The sequence below is a fragment of the Stegostoma tigrinum genome, chromosome 30 (assembly GCF_030684315.1).
Source record: "Stegostoma tigrinum isolate sSteTig4 chromosome 30, sSteTig4.hap1, whole genome shotgun sequence".
Classification (NCBI taxonomy): Eukaryota; Metazoa; Chordata; class Chondrichthyes; order Orectolobiformes; family Stegostomatidae; genus Stegostoma; species Stegostoma tigrinum.
In genome coordinates, this window is record NC_081383.1 from 9,054,695 (window position 1) to 9,074,206 (window position 19,512).

A 19,512-nucleotide genomic window follows, 5' to 3' on the forward strand; every position below is an offset into this window, starting at 1 on the left:
ATAGCTACTAACAATGAGCACGTTTTAAGACAGTATACTGCAAAGTGCACAAATGAGACAACTTGGTAGAAAAAGGTGTTGAAGTCTGCAGGCTTCCTTAATATTTCAGTACAATTTTGTTGCTAGATATTAAAGAAAATTTAACTAATTAATCTTTGTTCAAGAAGCCAAATAATCTGGTGGCCAACACACAGTGGGTGTACTGATTACTGTATTGGTGAGATGCAAGTTTATATAGGAGTTGGATTGTATCTGCTGCATATTTAACCAGAATGTAGGTAAATCAAACAGTATCTCTGTCTTCGTTAAGAAGTCAGCAACAGTCTGAATAGTGTCAAATTAGTGGAGATTGTTTAAAAAAACTGCAGTGGGTTTGTAAGTTACTCATATGGAAAGCAACCACTTGCTCCACGAACACAGCACCATAAGGTAACACGCCTGCACATCAACAAAAAGCAAAATAAAGCTCAGTTTACATATACAAAAATCGGTAATGAGGACCATTTCTTTCGTAGGCATTGCATATTTTATAAGTACGTACAAATATCTTGGAAGCATTTTGGCATCTATGTGAGCAGCGCACAGCGAAGCAAAGCTGCAAACTTTCAGGGAGAGGGAAGGACTATGTTTGACATCAGTGAGCCTGACACAGTCACAGGCTCACTGCTGGATTTGTTTAACTTTGTATCCCAGGTGCTGTAAATAACCAACAATGCAATAAAGCCACAATGCGGAGGCACTTGTGTTGGGCTGAGGTGGACGAGGTCAAAAATCACAATACCAGGTTATAGTTCTGAAGGAGGGAGGCTCCAAAAGCTTGTGTTTTCAAAATAAACTTGTTGGACTATAACCTGGGTGTTCAGTGCAATAAAATGTAAGGGTGACATAAAATGGGAATCAGGGAGGCAACAAAGAGCTGACAGCATGACAGTGATGACTCGCAAACTTCGAGAGGAAGTCTCATCTGACTGCACACACTAAATTGACATCTTTCCTTCTAGAAAGCATGGTCACCATCCCAGAATTTAGAATTTACCATCACGGTTTTGCAGATTTGTTTTCTCCACTGAGCTGTAAATTTTGCTCTTTTCTGTCAAAGAATATAATCTGTGAATAAACTGAAAGGTTAGGTCACTCACTAAGTCTATGGAGGAGGAAATGCTATCGCGTTTTCTTCTCACTCACTTGACCCAAGCCAATTGCATTCTATACAACGAAGCTAACCAATTTTCTCAACTGCACTGGGAAAGGGAAATGCAAAATCAACAGGCATTTATCTAAAAAGTTTCCGGTTTCCATGTCCTTCTAGCACTGGGTACTGTGGGTGACAATGCTAGGTGGCAGTATGAACTACTGTGAAGTGCTTTAAAAATGAGGTGATCAAAAATCAACGGAGGAGAAGTGGGGAACAGTTCTCATGAAAGTGAATTATTTTCCATAATTCCCACACAAAAACAATGCTATTGCCAGGATTGAACAATACATTGGTAGCATCAAAATATAAAGGATGAGCTTGTATCTTTATTAATCCTCCTTAGTCAATGTTCTTAAACTCATCACCTCAAATTCTTCGCAGCATTGCTACTGCAATTGACAGACTCTATATACATCAGCATTTTAAACTCTGACAACACAAAGGGGGGAAAAAAGTAATTTCTTTTTGTGGTTCAAAGGAAAATTTCAAAGAGTCTGCCATTTAAAATGGCTGAAATCCAAAAGACATCACTGCTGAGTGATGGGGAATAGGACTGGGAGACCAGCGATTCAGTCAGGATGTGGGGCTCATGTCTAGATCGATGACAGTGCTCCAATTACGTTTTTTAAAACCACCATAGGCTCTGATGGACAAGGCTTGAAGCCACTTCCAAACTTTTCATGCAAAATTTCAAGCTGGACCTTCTTCCTTTGCCAAATAAGTTACACATGGGACAGAAGAGATAAAGAACATTGGAGACTTCACTTCCACAATGAAGCGCACAGATGAGTCTGAAAAATAGGGACCAGTTTTGCTTTGATTTAAGAGGAATAAGGCCATCAAGTCCAAAATTCTACTTCGTTATTTGCCTTTACTTTTGTAAAACAAAGCCAAAGACACAAAATAAAAAAAAACAAGATGTGATATCTGATGAGATTTGCAGAAGTTGCACAACAAAGAGACGATATTCTTTCTGCTAGCCTGAATATGGTAGGCATGATACACATGTACACATACGCACACACGGCCTTCTCTACGTGTGGTCCATGCTACTCACAGAAAAAGTGCTTCACAACAGGCGGATGTCTTGCACACTCTCTCCACTGGCAGTGTGGATTGTGCCAAAGTTGAAGGCAAATCAGAAATTGCTGTCACAAAATAGTTACCAAAAATATCCTCAGAATTCCTTTCCCAAGCGTTTTACTTTAAATCAACTTATTTTCCATAATTCAGTAAATGAACAGCATCAAATCTTAGGTAAGCTCACATTAAAACCAAACACAAATCCATTAAATAATTTAGCACCTTTTCAAAGCACATTTGAAGCAGGATTCTGCTGCCTAATTTAGTCAAGTTTTTTCAGGCACCACCATCCATCTCCCACCTCCATCACCACCATTATTAATAACATGCATCATTTTCAGTGGGAAATCTCCTTGCACTCAGCTACTGGGGATGTGCTTTCTGCAAGCCCAAAGCAGCAGGAGTCACATTTACTCAGTTGAGTCAAGAGGCTTCTTGTCTAAGAAGATCTCAGTGGAGAATAATTTGCACAAAGGTGTATGAATGCGACGGGGCCAGAAAACTCTACAGTGAAAGGCTTGCCTTTGTCTCAGTCATTGTTACAATCATACAACAAAAACAGAAAAATGCGGAGTTCTGAAGAAGGGTCACTGGACCCAAACGTTAACTGTTTCTCTCTCCACAGATGCTGCCAACTCTGCTGAGTTTCTCCAACAATTTCTGTTTTTGTTTCAGATTTCCGACACCCGCAGTTCTGTCATAATCATGCAAGTTGTATTGATCGGTAGGTGGTCTTGTGGTGCAGTGGGTAGCATCCTTAACTCTGCACCAGAAGTTCCGGGTTCAAGTCCCACTCCAGGACTTGATGGCCACGGAAGGAACATTCCCATCACAGCTAAAACAGGTTGATTATCGCTCTGTCAATCCTTCCAAAATGCCTGGGTTAAGACTGGCAAGTTTCCGTCATTCAGCACAGGGCAACAGATGCAACGCAATAGCCTCCCCATGTTAAAAGACTCCTTATGCAGGTTCTTGCCATGAGCAAACATCAACCTCATTCCGAGGGATGGCCCCACACATGCGCGAGCACACACAATCACATACACACAATGATTACTACGGGAGGCACGATAACACAATGCTTTTCCAACTGCCAGGAATATCAAAAAGGGAGATGGGTTAAAATTTCACCTTTCGTAAGTCCTTGAAAATAAACACATGGAGGGCTAACATAAAGAACACAAGTCTCTTCAGTGATCTGTTCACAGTTCACAGTAAAAATCTCTTAGTGAAGGCAATGGCAAGCGTTGCATGCAGCTAGGAAGTTTTGACCAAGTCATACACATAAATGTGAAAATCGTCATCGAACTTGATGAAATAGACGGATGGCTTAGCCTGTACTTGGTGGATCACCAATCCCGTTCTCTTTGTGCTGTCCTCTGTGACATACTCCACCTGTTTCCCCACAAGACTTTCAATCACTTCACCAGGCTCAGTTGGCAAAACTTGCTTGTTCTCTGTCATAAGAAAAGGTACGATTAAAATTTCAACCAATGCAAGTTAGTTACATATTTAAAGAGGTGATATTTGCATTAGGCAATCATTATAAACATGGTTAATTATTGATTCTTAGTATCTTTAGTTAGAGCTTTCCCAAATTAAATAAAGCATAACAAAAGCCCCATCTTCTCTCTGAGACACACAGTCAAGCACACATCCAATTTTTGATGTTAAGTCTATTTTAAAAGTATTATGAATTGTGGAAACACACTGTAAATGGGATACCCCACCATCACTATGTATCAGTGATGGAGGACGGGAATGCAAAAGGTGGTGGATGGGGTGTCAAAGTGGGTTGCTGTGATGTAGTTGATGTCGAGCTTAGAGAGCTTGTGGAGCTGCACAGATCTAGCCAAGTGGCGAATAAACAAACAAACAAACAAACAAACAAACAGTCAGCTGCCAGACTTGTAGCTGTAGCTGGCTTTGGGGAAATCAGGAGATTGGTTACTTGCCACAGAGTTCCCAGCCTCAGGCCGGTTCTTTAGCCACACGTATACATGGCTGATCTGGTTGTTTCTGGTCAATAGAGAGCCATTTCCATATTAATTGCTACTCATCAGCCCAAGCCTCAAATGTTGTCCAGGTCTTGTTGTATCCTGACACAGACAGCTTCAATATCTCAGGAGATGCAAATGGTACAGTGTGCAATCAGTGAACATCCCCACTCCTGACGTTACAATGGAGGGAAAAGAATTGATGAAGCTGCTACTTGCATATCAACCAACACCAAATCCTGTTCACTCAGTACTTATGCTCTTTGAGCCACATCAGCTGAGTCTTTAAAGCTTCAAATATAGAATCATTAACAGCTGTGGTTTCATCCTTCACCATTTCTGTAACCTCTTTTCAGTCCTACAACCTTCAGAGTCTATGCTCCCTTGCAAATCCTGCTTTAATAGATTAAGACTTCTTTTCCTCTGTAGTGGTTTAAGGAGGTCCCATAGTAAATTCCATGGAAACAGCTGAGAATGTGTTTGTGGGAAACATACTCCCAAGTAGGTAACTGCATGTGAAAAAGAAACTGGTTAAAAATTTCTCTCAAATTAATTGCCTCCCTCAAATGGTGTGCTGCACAAGTGTTGAATATACATGTGTAAACAGAAGTGTAGGCTCTATGATCTAAAAGGCAAAGTTGCCACAGTCTCAGACCATCACGTTGCTCTCTCATTCAGAGAGGGATGACTGCTGGTGGTTTAACCGGAAGGTCACCACACCTCAAGTTGGTGGTGGTGGGGAGGGGGTGGTTGAAAAGTTGAGTGGAAGCCTCAGCCAGTGTGGGAATTGAACTCATACCTGTTGAGTTCGACCTCCAGTCAACTGAACCAACAAGCCCTTCTAGGGATTCTGAAAGAGTTTCTCCCCTACAAACTAGGCAGCACCTCAGTAGAATCAGCAAATGCTTTTGCTTTCCCTCCATGGCTGCACTGACAACTGATACAAGCAGAGCTTGGAGTTTTTCCCCGATCTCTGTAGTTCAGGGACATAGGACTGATCTCGGAAGCATCCAATGACCAACATTATCATGCATTCCACTGTAAAATGATTCCCAGCTGCAGGCATTAAATAAAAAAAAACAAGGGAGGACCCACTAACATTAAGCATTCTCATCCGGGTCTAACTCAATGTGGTGTCAAGCCACAAGCTAGGATAACTGCTCCCACCAGCACTGCAGGACCTGTCTACGGCAGCAGAGGGAGCAGTAAGTACAGGCCCTTCAGGCTTCTTGCCTATGTTGTGGGCAAGCCAGCCAGAAAAAATAACTGTCTCCCACTAACAAGGCTTGCCCAGACTGGTGCAGAACAGAACACTTTTGATGGGCTCTAGTGGTATTGTCCCATCTCCCAGGTTCAAGCCCTAACTGGCCCAGAGTTGGTGATAACATCACTGAACGAGGTAGTTGGAGAATATATTAAAAAACCAGATTGGAGGGCTCTTGTGGTGCATTGATAGTCAGTGTTCCCTCTAATTCTCCCCCCCACCCCCCATGCAATAGTGCCAACGTTTAGCTGCCCTCTGGGCAATTAGGGATGTGCAATAAAATGCTGGCCTAGGCAGTGACACCCTCATTTCATGAATTAAAAGAAAAATTTCGCAGGTAGACTCAAGCCACTGAAAACTGGTTTCACTGACAGTTTCTCGTGCTTCTATTCCTACCCGATTTACTGCCTTTTCTTCATTTGCCTTTGCTAATTGTTGGTTCCCTGCGTCTTGTAAATATCTTCGCCTCCCCTCACTGTATCTCCTTTGGTTTCATGGAGCCCTTTAACCATTCATTTCCCATTTCTACGGTACATGTGTCCCTTTTAATTTAATCCATTCCTCATTTATTGTTGCATTCTGGTAAAACAAACACAAGCAGAACTAAGATAATAAAATGTGAGGCTGGATGAACACAGCAGGCCAAGCAGCATCTCAGGAGCACAAAAGCTGACGTTTCGGGCCTAGACCCTTCATCAGAGAGGGGGATGGGGGGAGGGAACTGGAATAAATAGGGAGAGGGGGGGAGGCGGACCGAAGATGGAGAGTAAAGAAGATAGGTGGAGAAGGTGTGGGTGGGGAGGTAGGGAGGGGATAGGTCAGTCCAGGGAAGACGGACAGGTCAAGGAGGTGGGATGAGGTTAGTAGGTAGCTGGGGGTGCGGCTTGGGGTGGGAGGAAGGGATGGGTGAGAGGAAGAACCGGTTAGGGAGGCAGAGACAGGTTGGACTGGTTTTGGGATGCAGTGGGTGGGGGGGGGAAGAGCTGGGCTGGTTGTGTGGTGCAGTGGGGGGAGGGGATGAACCCACACCTTCTCCACCTATCTTCTTTACTCTCCATCTTCGGTCCGCCTCCCCCTCTCTCCCTATTTATTCCAGTTCCCTCCCCCCATCCCCCTCTCTGATGAAGGGTCTAGGCCCGAAACGTCAGCTTTTGTGCTCCTGAGATGCTGCTTGGCCTGCTGTGTTCATCCAGCCTCACATTTTATTATCTTGGAATCTCCAGCATCTGCAGTTCCCATTATCTCTGATACAAGCAGAACTAATACAGTTATAAGACATACCTTGGGTATTGTTGTAGAACAGAGACCCCCTAGGGGTTCAGGTACATAATTCTTTGAGGTTTGCATCATATATAGATTGGATGGTTAAGGAGGCATTTAGCACACTTGCCTTCGTTGTTCAGACATTTGCGTATAGAAGTAGAGATATAATGTTGTTGTACAGGATGTTGGTGAGGTCTCTTCTGGAGTACAGTGTCTAGTTCTGGCCATCCTGTTATAGGAAGGATTTTATTAAGCTGGAGAGGGTTCAGAAGAGATTTACCAAGATGTTGCCAGGAATAGAGGATTTGAATTATAAATGAGAGGCTGGATAGGCTGGGACTTTTTCCACTGGAGTGTAGATGGTCAAAGGGGTGACCTTATAGGGGTTCACAGCGTCAGAAGTATTGAAAAGGTGTGTCTTTTCCCTATGGTGGGGTTCAAGACTAGGGGGCATATTTTTTTAAAAAGGTGAGAGGAGAACAATTTAAAGACAGACACTGGGGGCAACTTCCACCACCCCTCCTCCCCCAAACCACCTCCCCACAGAGTGCTTTGTGTGAGGAACGAACGTCCAGAGGAAGTGGTGGATGCGGGTATAGTTACAACATTTAAGAGACATTTAGATAATTAAATGAATAAGAAAATGTTTGGGGGCATATGGGCCAAGCACAGGCAGGTGGGATGATTTTACTTTGGGATTACGGTCAGCATGGACATTTTGTTGGGTCGAAGGGTCCGAGTCTGTATGCACCGACTCCCCAGAACTGGACGTCAACTCCACAATCCACATTGGCATGCTGATCACCATGTAGAGAATACCAGCACGGTGTATGGAGATCTTTGGTGGAACTGGTCATACCTCTAGGCCAGAAGATTTGGGTATGGGTCCCAACAGCCATGCAGATGTGTTATGCCATTTCTTAACAGGTTGATTGAAGTTACTAAAAGACCATTGCAACTCAGCGTGTCTCAATTACTAGAATGACCAGTGTAAATAGCTTTCTCCAGCATCCTAGAACTTTCACTTCTTTTAAAATATATTTTTTCATAGGATCCCTACAGTGTGGAAACTGGCCCTTCAGGTCAAGCCCACACCGGCCCTCAGAGCACCTCACCCAGACCCATTACCTTTTCCCTGTAACCCACCTACACATCCTGAATGCTATGGGGCAATTTCCCATGGCCAATCTACCTCACCTCATCTTTGGACTGTGGGAGGAAACACACATGGACATGAGGAGAATGTACAAACTCCACACAGACAGGCACCTGAAGGTGGAATTGAACCTGGGTCCCTGGTGCCGAGAGGCAACAGTGCTAACCACTGTGCCACCTTGCTGCCCTTAATGAGATGTGGGCATCACTGATCTGTTGCCAATCTCCAACTGTCCTTGAATTGACCAGCTAAGACGCTGCAGAGGCCAGTTAAGCAGCAATCACGCTGCTGAGATATCCAGAGTCAAACGTAGACCAGACTGAATTAAGACAATAGGTTTCCCTTAGAAGGAAATTTGTGAACCAGATAGGTCTTGCAGGAAACACATACAGTTTCACGGTCACCAATAATAGAGACTAGCTTTCAAATTCAGATTTTTCTTCTTTCATTTAATTCAAATTTCCATCAGCTGCCATGGTAGGATTTGAGCCTGTGTCCCTGAGCACTAGCTTTGCCTCTGGGTTACTAATCCAGTAATATTACATTTACCTGCCATCTATCCCCACCCCCATAAACCAAATATCTATCACTGCGTTTATTGGGGGCATGTCAATATTTGGCAGCTGGCTTGGTGGATTTCTCAGTCACAGTAAAGATGTCCATTAACAGCACAGCTTGCATTACAGAGGGTCTAGTTTGGCTCTTCAGCGGATGCATTGTGCTCACTGCTTTTGCCATCCATTATATTGCTATTTGCCTTCTCTGATATATCACTTTGGTTGTGGGCTAACTGGGTGTGACCATAATCATGTGCAGAAGGCATAAAAAGGACACTAGCTTTTTCATTATGAATAAATGCCCAATGTTTTTGGCACAATAATGCTTTTTTTAAAAAAATTCACCAATAAGTTTTACAACAAGCACAGCAGAGGACGTTACAACTTTAGACTTGAAAGTAGGCTGTCTGCATACATTTATTTGAAGCCTTGAGATAATTTTCTCAGAGGATAACAAAGTGACTTACCAAAACAGGGAGAGTTAGATGGCAAGATGCTTCCAAAGATACGTTAGCTCTGCAAATGGTTCTGCAGTCTAAGAGAGGCACTCTGGTCTCTCAAATCTGAGACTTCTGTTTGTTCCACTTACTTTGAGTAAACTTCTCAATTGTCAAATGTTTTAATTCAAATGAACTCCTTCCTGCAGTATGCTTGGCTATTGAGCATCAGAATCATTAAAGTCCTTCTCTTCCACCAGCCCTCCTCCAACCAAATGGTGACACATGCCCAACGACAGGAAAAATCTAGCGTTGAAAACTAGTCCATACAAAGGGGCATTTTTTTTGGGTGGTGCTGGATGAGAGAGAAATTCTTTAGTCACTTCAACCTTTGAAAGGTGTGACGTTGCATGTATTCTTTCATCCACCGTTTTCCTCAAAAAAAAAATCTCTTCGTCTCAAATCAATCAGATTGATTCTATTCACTGAGGGGGCAAATCTGAACACTCCAGCTGATGTTTTAACCAGACTGTTGGTGTGTGACTCTATGGAACTGCTACAAGTCTGAGGTGGCCCCAATACAGGGAGCGGTTGAAAATAAAAAAGATTAGCAACCTGAAACGGTTTCTCTCTCCACTGTCTAACCTGTGGGGTGATTACCAACATTTTTTGCACTGGAATCTAAACTGATGCAGTGGCGAAACATGGCCTAGCCTCGAGTGTAAAATTCCACAGCATTACATACCTGAATCTGGCAGGATACGGAGATCTCCCTCTTTGTAGTCCTCCAGTAGCTGGTACATGTACAGTACAGGGTCCTTTTCATATGTGATATAATACCACGTAGTCATGACAGGTGCACGAGCCAACACCATCCCTCGCCATTCGTTCTTTGACCCATCATCCTTCTCGAACATGTGCTCAACTGCTTTCCCCACTATGAGCTCTGCCAGGTCAGCATCCACTACTTTTGTTCGGCCTGTTGGAAAGCAGGAATCGCAAATCAATCCTGTTACGGAATAGCGAAGCACAGCACGTGACCTTTCAACCAATGAGTTTATGCTGGCTTGCCCGTTGGGTGTTTCATTCCCACTCCCCACAGCCTTGCAACTTATTTCTTCCATCAACCATTTAGCCCATTACTTTTCTGAGACTGGTATTGAATTGTAACCATAAGTATATCAAACACTAACTACTGGCTGCATTGAAAAAATTCTCATGTTACATCTGCTTTACAGGGGTCAGTTAGCTGGGTAGCTGGTTGGTTTGCAATGCAAAGGGATGCCAACAACGTGGATTCAATTCTTGCACCAGCTGAAGTTACCAAGAAGAATGCCAGTTCTCAACCTTTCCCCTTGCTTCAGCGGTGCTGACCTCACCGGTGACCATCTTTTATTTCTGTGGTCGACCATCTTAAATCTTGGTTGTCAACCGTTCAATCTTTGGAAACAGTTTGCAATTGTGTGTAATGAGTGCAATAGTATGGAATTTGCACAGGAATTTACATTTTTTTTGAGCTTGCTTATTTTCTCAAGATGCCTGGGTACTGACAAGCCTCGAGAGGCCACATGCATGTAAATGAGCCAAGTGTCAAAGAGCAAAGAAAATTACAGCACAGGAACAGGCCCTTCGGCCCTCCAAGCCTGCACCAATCAAGATCCTCTGTCTAACCTGTCATCTATTTTCTAAGGGTCTGTATCCCTTTGCTCTCTGCCCATCCATGTACCTGTCCGGATACATCTTAAAAGACACTAATGTGTCTGCATCTACCACCTCCGCTGGCAGCGCGTTCCAGGCACCCACCACCCTCTGCGTAAAGGCTATCTTGTACGTGAACCTTTACATTCATGTCTCTACCCGAAATCCATATACAGTTTGAGACACCAATTTGCTGCTCCACGTTGACTCCATTTTTCTGGGGAAGGTAGGTGGAGTGTAGAATCTCAAACCTATTAAATTATGACAGGACTAGATGAGGTAAACGCATGAAGGATATTCCCAATGACTGAGGAGTCTAGAAGCAGGAGACAGTCTAAAGGATAGAGGGTAGGTCACTTAGGCATGAGATAATGAGAAATTACTTCACCTAGAATGTGTTAAACCTGTGGAATTCAGTGCCACAGAATCTGATTGAAGCTAATGGGATCAAAAGGGCATAGGGAGTCAGCAGAAACAGGATACAGTATTATACGAACAGCCCTGATCATGTTGAATGACAGAACAGGCTCAAAAGGGCTGAATGGCCTACTACTCCTAGTTTCTAGGTTGGTAGTTATTGTCTATAGCCCTATAAACAGCAGCAGTGAGATAGGGTGTGGTATTAAGCAGGAAATGGACTGCAATCCAACAATTCTATACTGACCATAATCCTAAACTAAACTAGTCCCACCTGCCTGCTCCTGGCCTATATCCCTCCAAGCCCTGCCTATTCAGGTACTTTCCCAAATGTCTCAATTGTTTTAATTGTGTCCATATACACCACTTCCTCAGGAAGCTCATTCCACATGTGAACCACCTGTATTAAAAAATTGCTCCTAGTGTTCTTAAAAATCTCTCCCCCTCCTCCTCGGGAAGAGAGAACTATCATTAACCCTATCAATACCCTCATTACTTTATAAATCTCTAAGGTCACCTCTCAACTTCCTACGCTCCAGTGAAAACAGTTCCAGCCTTACTTTATAACTCAAACCTTCTTTACCCAGCAACATCCTGATAAGTCTCTAAATGCTAAGCAGTGTCAAAGGTTTTGGGGAGAGAATGGGAGTATGGAATGGAGGGCAGCACGGTGGCTCAGTGGTTAGCACGGCTGCCTCACAGCGCCAGGGACCCAAGTTCGATTCCAGCCTCAGGTGTGGAGTTTGCACATTCTCCCAGTGTCTGCATGGGTTTCCTCTCAGCCCAAAGATGTGCAGACTAGGTCGACTGACCATGCTAAAATGTGCATAGTGCCCAGGGGACTTTAGGTTAGGTGGGCTAGACAAGGGAAATGTAGCAGTAGGGGACTGCGTCAGGGTGGGATGCTCTTTGGAGGGGAGGTGTGGGCTTGTTAGGCCAAATGGCCCGTTTCCGCACTATAGGAATTCTATGATAAGAGGATCAACAATGGCCATACTGAATGGTGGAGTGGGCTGTATGGACCAAATGCTTACACTTACTCCTATTTTCTGTGTTTCTATGCTTTAGAACTACAAATACAAAAATCAGTACAATTGCATATAAAAAATTCAGCTCTTATATTCCAAAGCAGAAAACGATGTAACCATCATTTGCATTTATGTAGTTTAGTGGATTTCTGTTTCAGTAAATCAAAAGTAAACAAGAATGACTCCATGAATAATCAATTTCAGATATAAAAAAAAAACTTTACATTGCAGGACCTGGCCAAAAAGGAAAAAAAAAAAATCGAATTTTTTTTAGAAAACAAATAAGGACAATAAGTGAGGGGAAGTTTTGCATGTACTACATTAAAGTCTGTTGGGTTTTCTCCAGATGTGACTTATATTCTAAGTGTAAGGGCCTGCCCCATGTTATTTTTTGATTTATCATAGAGAACCAGATGATGTGAGATGTAAATGCGTGTAACTTATGTTTAAGATCATTTAAGTTTGGAGTTTTGAATTAGTGACATATGGGTTCTGCACCGCCACACCGTCTGAGGGGGTTTAATGATTAACTTGCAAGTATTTCTGTAACCATAGTGACTTTTTGTTGAAACAACTGATAGTTACACCACTATCAGAGCCGGTGCTTTTTTTTTAAAAAAAAAAGAGAATGTAAGGAGAGTTTATGACAGAGTAACATTAACATTGTGCAACAACATTTCTGGTTGAAACCTCTGAACTTTGAACTCAGAGGGGAAAACCGTGACTTTAAAAGATAAAAATGTATTTTTTTTTTTAAAAACGTTTCTGTTTAGGGTAGATATATAAAGCAGTACTCCCCAGAAAGGCAGTAGGTTATAAAGGAGATTACAGTAAGGAGTTTATACATAACCCCAGACCTGAAGTGTTTAGATAAAATGCTGAAGAGGTTATTTGAAGTCAAGAAATTTTAATTTCAGGTGTGCGAAATCTCCAGGAAGAGACAGAGGCAATCAGATTTTCTAGACTGGGAGTTAACGTCACAGTTAAAATTAAACCTACTGAAGTGCTAGAGAAGGTTTATCCCCCTCTGGTGACAGTACTATTCACAGGTGTTCTTGGGATCTGGATAGGAGAATTTTTGGGATTAACACAACCAAATTTTACCACGCATTTCAAAATCTCTAAATTGCACTGTGGTAAATAGCTTACATTTCTTCTATTTTACCTTCATGGCTCGTGAAATAAACGTCTGTTTTCTTGTTAAAACAGAATTTGGAACATGGTATGTCTATGCTCCAGTAAAAGACTACCTTGTTAAAAACCAAGAAATGAAACATGATCTATCAAGCTAGAATTCAGTCTGTGATCAGATCAACATGATGCATCTCATGTTTCCTTTAGAAGCTCAAGGGATGAATTATGAAAGATGGCTTTGCTAACCTCTAGCGCAACACTGGAAGTGAGGGGTAGCCAATGGAATCTGTCCTGTATTATGATCAGGAAAAAGCTCCTGTATAGTGCCTTAATCATGAAGGCTACTTCTCTCCCCACCAGAAGTGTCTCAGTATCTGCAGCAGTGGCACACACTAAGTTGATTTTGATTACATAGATGGTCGATAAATCTACTTACATGCACACACAAGAATGTACTTAATGGTCATGTGGGTAAATGCAGCATCTGGTATGATATTGATTCCATGTTCTGGTACTGAGCTGTGGCAAGTAAGCCATTCTAAGTAGTGGTTGCACTGGCCTTATTCCAAGTTCCAGTTCTGATAGTTACTTAGCGATTTGCTGTTGGAAGGTGCAATTGTGTGGGTGCTAAACAAAAAAAGGTCAAGCCTCATCACTAGCGCACACAAATTGGGCCAAATGGCCTGAGTCTGTGCTGAAGGCTACAGGTCACTTGATGTGGCTCTCCCTCCATCAAGACTATCATTCCTTACGTAAACTCCCAGGAGTAGACCATCTTTCTGAGCATGGTAATGGGAGGACTGGTGACGATTGCAGTATTTCGTTCTAACCTGGACGCTGGTCTTCGAAGGAATAGGAAATGCAGAAGGGAGGGGGTAAAAATAATGATCAAAGAGGAAAGCAATTTGTTTTAATAAAGTGGTGATTATCGAATACTCCACTGCCACACAGATATCAAGTCATACAGCACGGAAACAGATCCTTCAGTCCAAGGACTCTATGCCAAACATAATCCCAAACTAAACTAGTCTCACCTGCCTGGTCCTGGCCCATATCCCTCCGAACCTTTCTATTTACGTTCTAACTAAATGTCTTTAAGCAGAGTAATTATAACCACATCCTTTGCTTCCTCAAAGTTCATTCCACATGTGAGCCACCCTTTGTGCAAACAATTTGCCACATCTTTAAACTCTTCCTTCTCTCACCTTAAAACATGTCCCCCAGTCTTGAAACCCCCCCCCCCATCTTAGGGAAAGACAGCTACCATTGACTCTATTGATACCTCTCATTATGTCACAAACTTCTATCTGGTCACCTCTCAGTTTCCTATGCTCCAGTGAAAAATGTCCCAGCCTATCTTTATAACTCAAGCCTTCCAAACCTGGCCACATCCTGATAAATCTCTTCTGAGCCCTCTCCAGCTTGATAATATGTTTACAATAACTGAGTGACCACAACTGGACACGGTATTCCTGAAGAGGTCTCACCAATGTCCTGTACAATCTCAACATGACTTCCCAAAGGTCTAAGCAACAAAGGCAAGCATGCCAAATGCTTTTTTCTACAAAACCTCATTTAAGTGTCAAATGATAGTCAAGACTGCAACGATTCACCTATAACTATGAAAAGCACAAAATGGAAGGTACCAACAGGTTCTTGAATCTTGTACAAGACAGAATGGAACATAGCTACTGTATAAAATGACAGCTATGATTCACCCGATGATAAAACATTGCACTCCCCCAGCCCTCTCCAGGCGTGACAGCAAGTTCCAGCAGCAGATACGTGACTCAGATCTTAAATTAAATCAACTACCATAGTTGACAGATGGGGCTCACAAATTTCAGTTCAGCTGGTCCAGATTTGCATTGCTTCACACAACATGAATCCAAGTTTCAACAAAGTGAAACAGTGAGCACTTGAAGGCAGTTTTAATCTTTTAATAGCAGTTACTTTATCAGAGTTCTTAAAGTTAATTTTGATATTATGATTGCGATTTACCTGACATTACAAAATCATTTTGGATGTGAATCTGAAGTTCAACGATAGAAAGGATTAGCAGACATCTGACATGTTTAAAAGGGTCATCAGGGATTCTAACAATGGAAATCCATGCTCTGAATTTGGAACATAATTCTTTGTGAGCTTCCTACATCTCTCGTCTCATTTAAGATGCCGCTTGAAAGCAAACTCTTTGGTCAAACTTTTGGTCACTGTGCTCTAATTGGTTCACGTGCCTTGATGTCAAGTTTTGTTCAATAACACTGCTGTGTAACACCTTGGAGTGTTTAACAACATCAAAGGGGCTTTATAAAAGCAAGTTGTTGCTGGTGTTGTAAACTACATGAAGATTTCATTTAATGTTACAGAATTCTTATACATTCTTTAAACATTCACTCATGGGACATGGGCATCACCAGGGTTTATTACCCACCCCATACTGCCCTTGAGAAGGTGGTGGTGAGCTGCCTTCTTGAATCGCTGCAATTCATTTAGTGTAGGTAGAACCACAATGCCATGATGGAGGAAGCTCCAGGGGATTATGACCCAGCAATACTGAAGGAATGGTCATATATTTCCAAGTCAGGGTACTGCAGAATTCGGGGGTGGTCATGTATTTGGAAAGTTCTGCCTAAGGAGCCTTGGTGAAATTCTACAGTGTGTGTCTTGGAGATGGCATACAGCGTTGCCACTGAACACCCAAGATAGAGGCAGCAGATGTTTGTGAATGGGGTACCAATCGAGTGGGCTGCTTTGTCCTAGATGGTATCGAGTATTTTGATTAATACTGGAACTTCAATCATCCTGGAAAATGGGAAGTATTCTAACACCCTTCTGACTTCTACCTTGCAGATGGTGGACAGGCTTTGGGAGTCTGGAGGGGAGAGTTACTTGCTGCAAAATTCCTCACCTAGACCTGTTCTTGCAGCCACAGTACTTGTATGGTGTTGCCCAGGAGGCTAATTGTAGGGATTTAATGATAGTGATGTCATTAAACGTCGTGGGATGATCATCACCGAGCACTTATGTAGTATGAATGTTACTTGCCACTTGTATGCGCACCAGAGCTTTTGAAGCAGTTTGAGTTTACTCTTGTAACTGCACACGTGTGCATGAAGTACATTAAAAACAAAAACTGTGGGCCCACAATACATGGCTTACCGCTTTTATCTGGTAGAATTTCAAGACCCGAAACCCTTTCATCTTTGAAAAGTTCAATCCCATACACACAGTCGAATTCGTCATACTTGACCAAGAAGAGTGAGGGATTAACTGGCAGCTGGTCTAGCACTGTGCCCTTCCACTGGGTTACTACTCCAGACTTCTCCCGCCAACCATGTTGCACTTTACTGCCAACAATACTGCGCTGTTTGTAGGCGACTGGGTCACTCGAATCTGCTTTGGTACGCTTCCTTGGAAATAAAACACAAAAACAGTAATAATTTAATTTACAGCAGTTCCATTCCATCACAACTTCATCAACTGCAGACCAAGTGCAATCATCCCAAATTCTAACAGGTGGTTATAACTGCCAACCCAATTGGTGTTTTGAGTCTTTCATTTCACAGTGAAGGAATGTCAAAACCAGGCCATCAAGATTCCACTAAAACCCCACCTCCTTATTATATCTCATGTTCAAAAACACATTTACTCTTGCTTTTCTCCCTCATATACTCATCTACTCTCCATACCATTCACCACAACTACTTCAGTTGGAAGGGACTTTCTATTCTGTCCATTGAGTGAACAGTTTCTCTTCAATCCTTTATTGGATTTAGTAGGGGCTATCCTACATTGATGCATGTGGTCCCTCATTTTGGACTTCTCTACATACAATCAAGAGTTGGTCACACTGCCCTTCATTACAAATCACAGATGCTCTGATTTGATCATCAACTCTATATTCTTGCATATCCCTGATAATCTTTCATCCCCATGGTCAAAAATCTATCCACTTCTGCCTCAAAAGCATTATTGTTCAGATTTGCCTGTAATCCAACCCTTTTGAAATTTAAACGCCTTTATCAAATAATTTCTCAATTTGGTCTTTTTGTTAGATTTTTGTGAAAAAAAAGGACAAATATATAGCACCACAGGGTAAGAGGTGAGGGAAACGGCACCAGGATTGACGGATTATTCCTTCAGCAGGTCAGCATGGACACGCAGTCTGGATGGGCTCCTACAGCGCTGGCTGTGATTCTAATCTTCCAAGATCCCCAATGCATGCTGTTCCTGAAGAAGATGCTTCGTATTCCAGCCGGGAGGGTGGGGGGCACCTCAGTGGTTTCGTTTGATTTACTCGTGGGACGTGGGCACTGAACTGCTGTGATCCATGTGCTCCAGGTATGACTCAATGCACGGGATTGGCAGCCCTCAAATCTCTGACGTCAGACGTGAACCCCAAACCTCTTGTCTCCAAGGCAAGACTGCTACCCACTGAGCCATAGCTATCCTGCTGCGACATTTAAATGTTTTGAGACTAACAGTGGTAGGAGGCATCTCCCACTAACTATGGGGAATCCAACCATGATGGAATAGACGTTGTTAGCCTACACCTCAAATTTCCAAGACCTCCCATTCCACTGGCAGACACAAAGTATTGTTACATCAGACTGAAAAGTTCAACTTACCTACAGTTGGAACCAATACGGATCTAGTACTTAAAAAGAATCTACTTTCAGATCACGGAGAAGAGAAACTTCATTCATTGCATTGTAAAAGATAATCAAGATTAAAGTCAGGTCATTCAAGAGTGAAGAACGTCTCCTCACAAAAAGGAATCTACAAATCTGTAGAAAGACTCTAGAACCAGGAGAAATAATTTCAGGATAAAGGGGCAGATTAATTAAGATAGGAGGGAGGACAAATGTCAAAAAGTGGCAACATTTTGGAATTCTCAACCACCACCCCCGAGTTTGGTGGAAACTCAAATCAATGATCATGCTCAAGAAAGAAATCAACACTTTTCTGAAGACTAACAACTGTTTGGGATATGGAAATGAAATGGAGGTACAAGATCAGTTATGATCTAAACGAATGCTGGAACAAGCTTGATGGGCTGAATAGCCTACTGTTCCTATGTGACTCTCTGAAAAGATAGTTGGGCAATGGGTCAATTAACACGTTCTGGACAAATCTGGTCATTATATTTTAGTGAGGCAAGGATTAACATTCCCTGTGAACTGTGTGCAGCCAGTCCATGGTCCTGAGCAAGGCAATCTGCACGCTAATCGCAGCACTGATGTTAAATCATCGCCAAGCATGGACCTCTGAGGCTCACGCAACCAGAAGGAAAATTACAAGGAACACTGGTAAGGATACAAAGGTACAAATCAAAGCTAGGTAAAAAGAGGATTAAAAAAAAAGGTACCATCAGCCAAAATCTAACTGAAAGGAGAACAGGCCCAAGGGGCTACACCCATTACAACGTTTCTAAACATGTCAACTTTAACGCATCAATTCACTGGCCTCTACAGCTCTTATTCAAAGGGGATTGAGAGTGTCAAAGTGCTAATGGAAATTCAGTCAACAGAATAACGTAAAGCAAGCCTGAGATCAATGTGTATACCAGCATATTAAATGCTTCTGCTCCACATTGGAGTCCTGAACTGTACAACATATAGACACTGGATGGTCTGCGGCATCAGGCTGATGTGTGAACAACTTGCAAAATGGCAGCTGGTTCAAGAATCTACAGGCTGGAGAACAACTTCTGCACTCCCTTACACTGTGAAGGCCGCTGCAGATCTTCTGGGGGCCCAAGTAATGAAGTACACAGGCACTGAGTACTACTGGGAAAAGGCTCATTCAGTATTGAATGAGTTCCATTCTACCAAAGGCTACTGGGGAAAGCAGGAAGGAGGGCCGGAGGTGTTTGCATGATGGGGGTAAAAGGAAAATGAGTGGTGAGTGGGGGAAGGGGTGATTGACATGTAATTGGCTACAATTTCACAAAATGGGACTCCCTATCCTCATCAGCTACAATCAAGTGCAGGTTGCAACAGCCAGCCAAGGAAACACTGAGCAAACCAAGCCAGTAGATTAAGCTGCAAAGCTGGAGACCCTGGGATTACACAAGAGTCAAACAAGCGCTTGTGGGCAAATGTGAACAAATTTAAACAGTGACTAAATTTCGAAGTAATCTCAAGTACAGAACCAATGGCATTCACCACCAAGCTGTGGCTTTGTTCTGAACAGCTCACTTTCAGTGCCCAGTCTGGAGACTGATACTGCACGACCTTTTTTCTGCAATAGTCAATATTGGGAACTAGAGGATAGCAAG

The 19,512-nt window shown here is 42.7% G+C and overlaps 1 protein-coding gene across 4 annotated transcripts in view; it reads right to left on the reverse strand.

Annotated features, from left to right (window-relative positions):
* Nucleotides 1–2,046: 2,046 nt before the first annotated feature.
* LOC125465921 (spindlin-1-like) overlaps nt 2,047–19,512 on the reverse strand; it is an 86,321-nt gene continuing 68,855 nt past the window's right edge. For all 4 annotated transcript variants that reach the window (XM_048559918.1, XM_048559920.2, XM_048559921.2 and 1 more), the window contains 3 exons: nt 16,392–16,642; nt 9,698–9,931; nt 2,047–3,735 (listed from right to left, as the gene is read on the reverse strand). In XM_048559918.1, the coding sequence (XP_048415875.1) occupies nt 3,536–3,735; nt 9,698–9,931; nt 16,392–16,642 (685 nt within the window). In that variant the 3' untranslated portion in view covers nt 2,047–3,535. The remainder of the gene's footprint in view (nt 3,736–9,697; nt 9,932–16,391; nt 16,643–19,512) is intronic.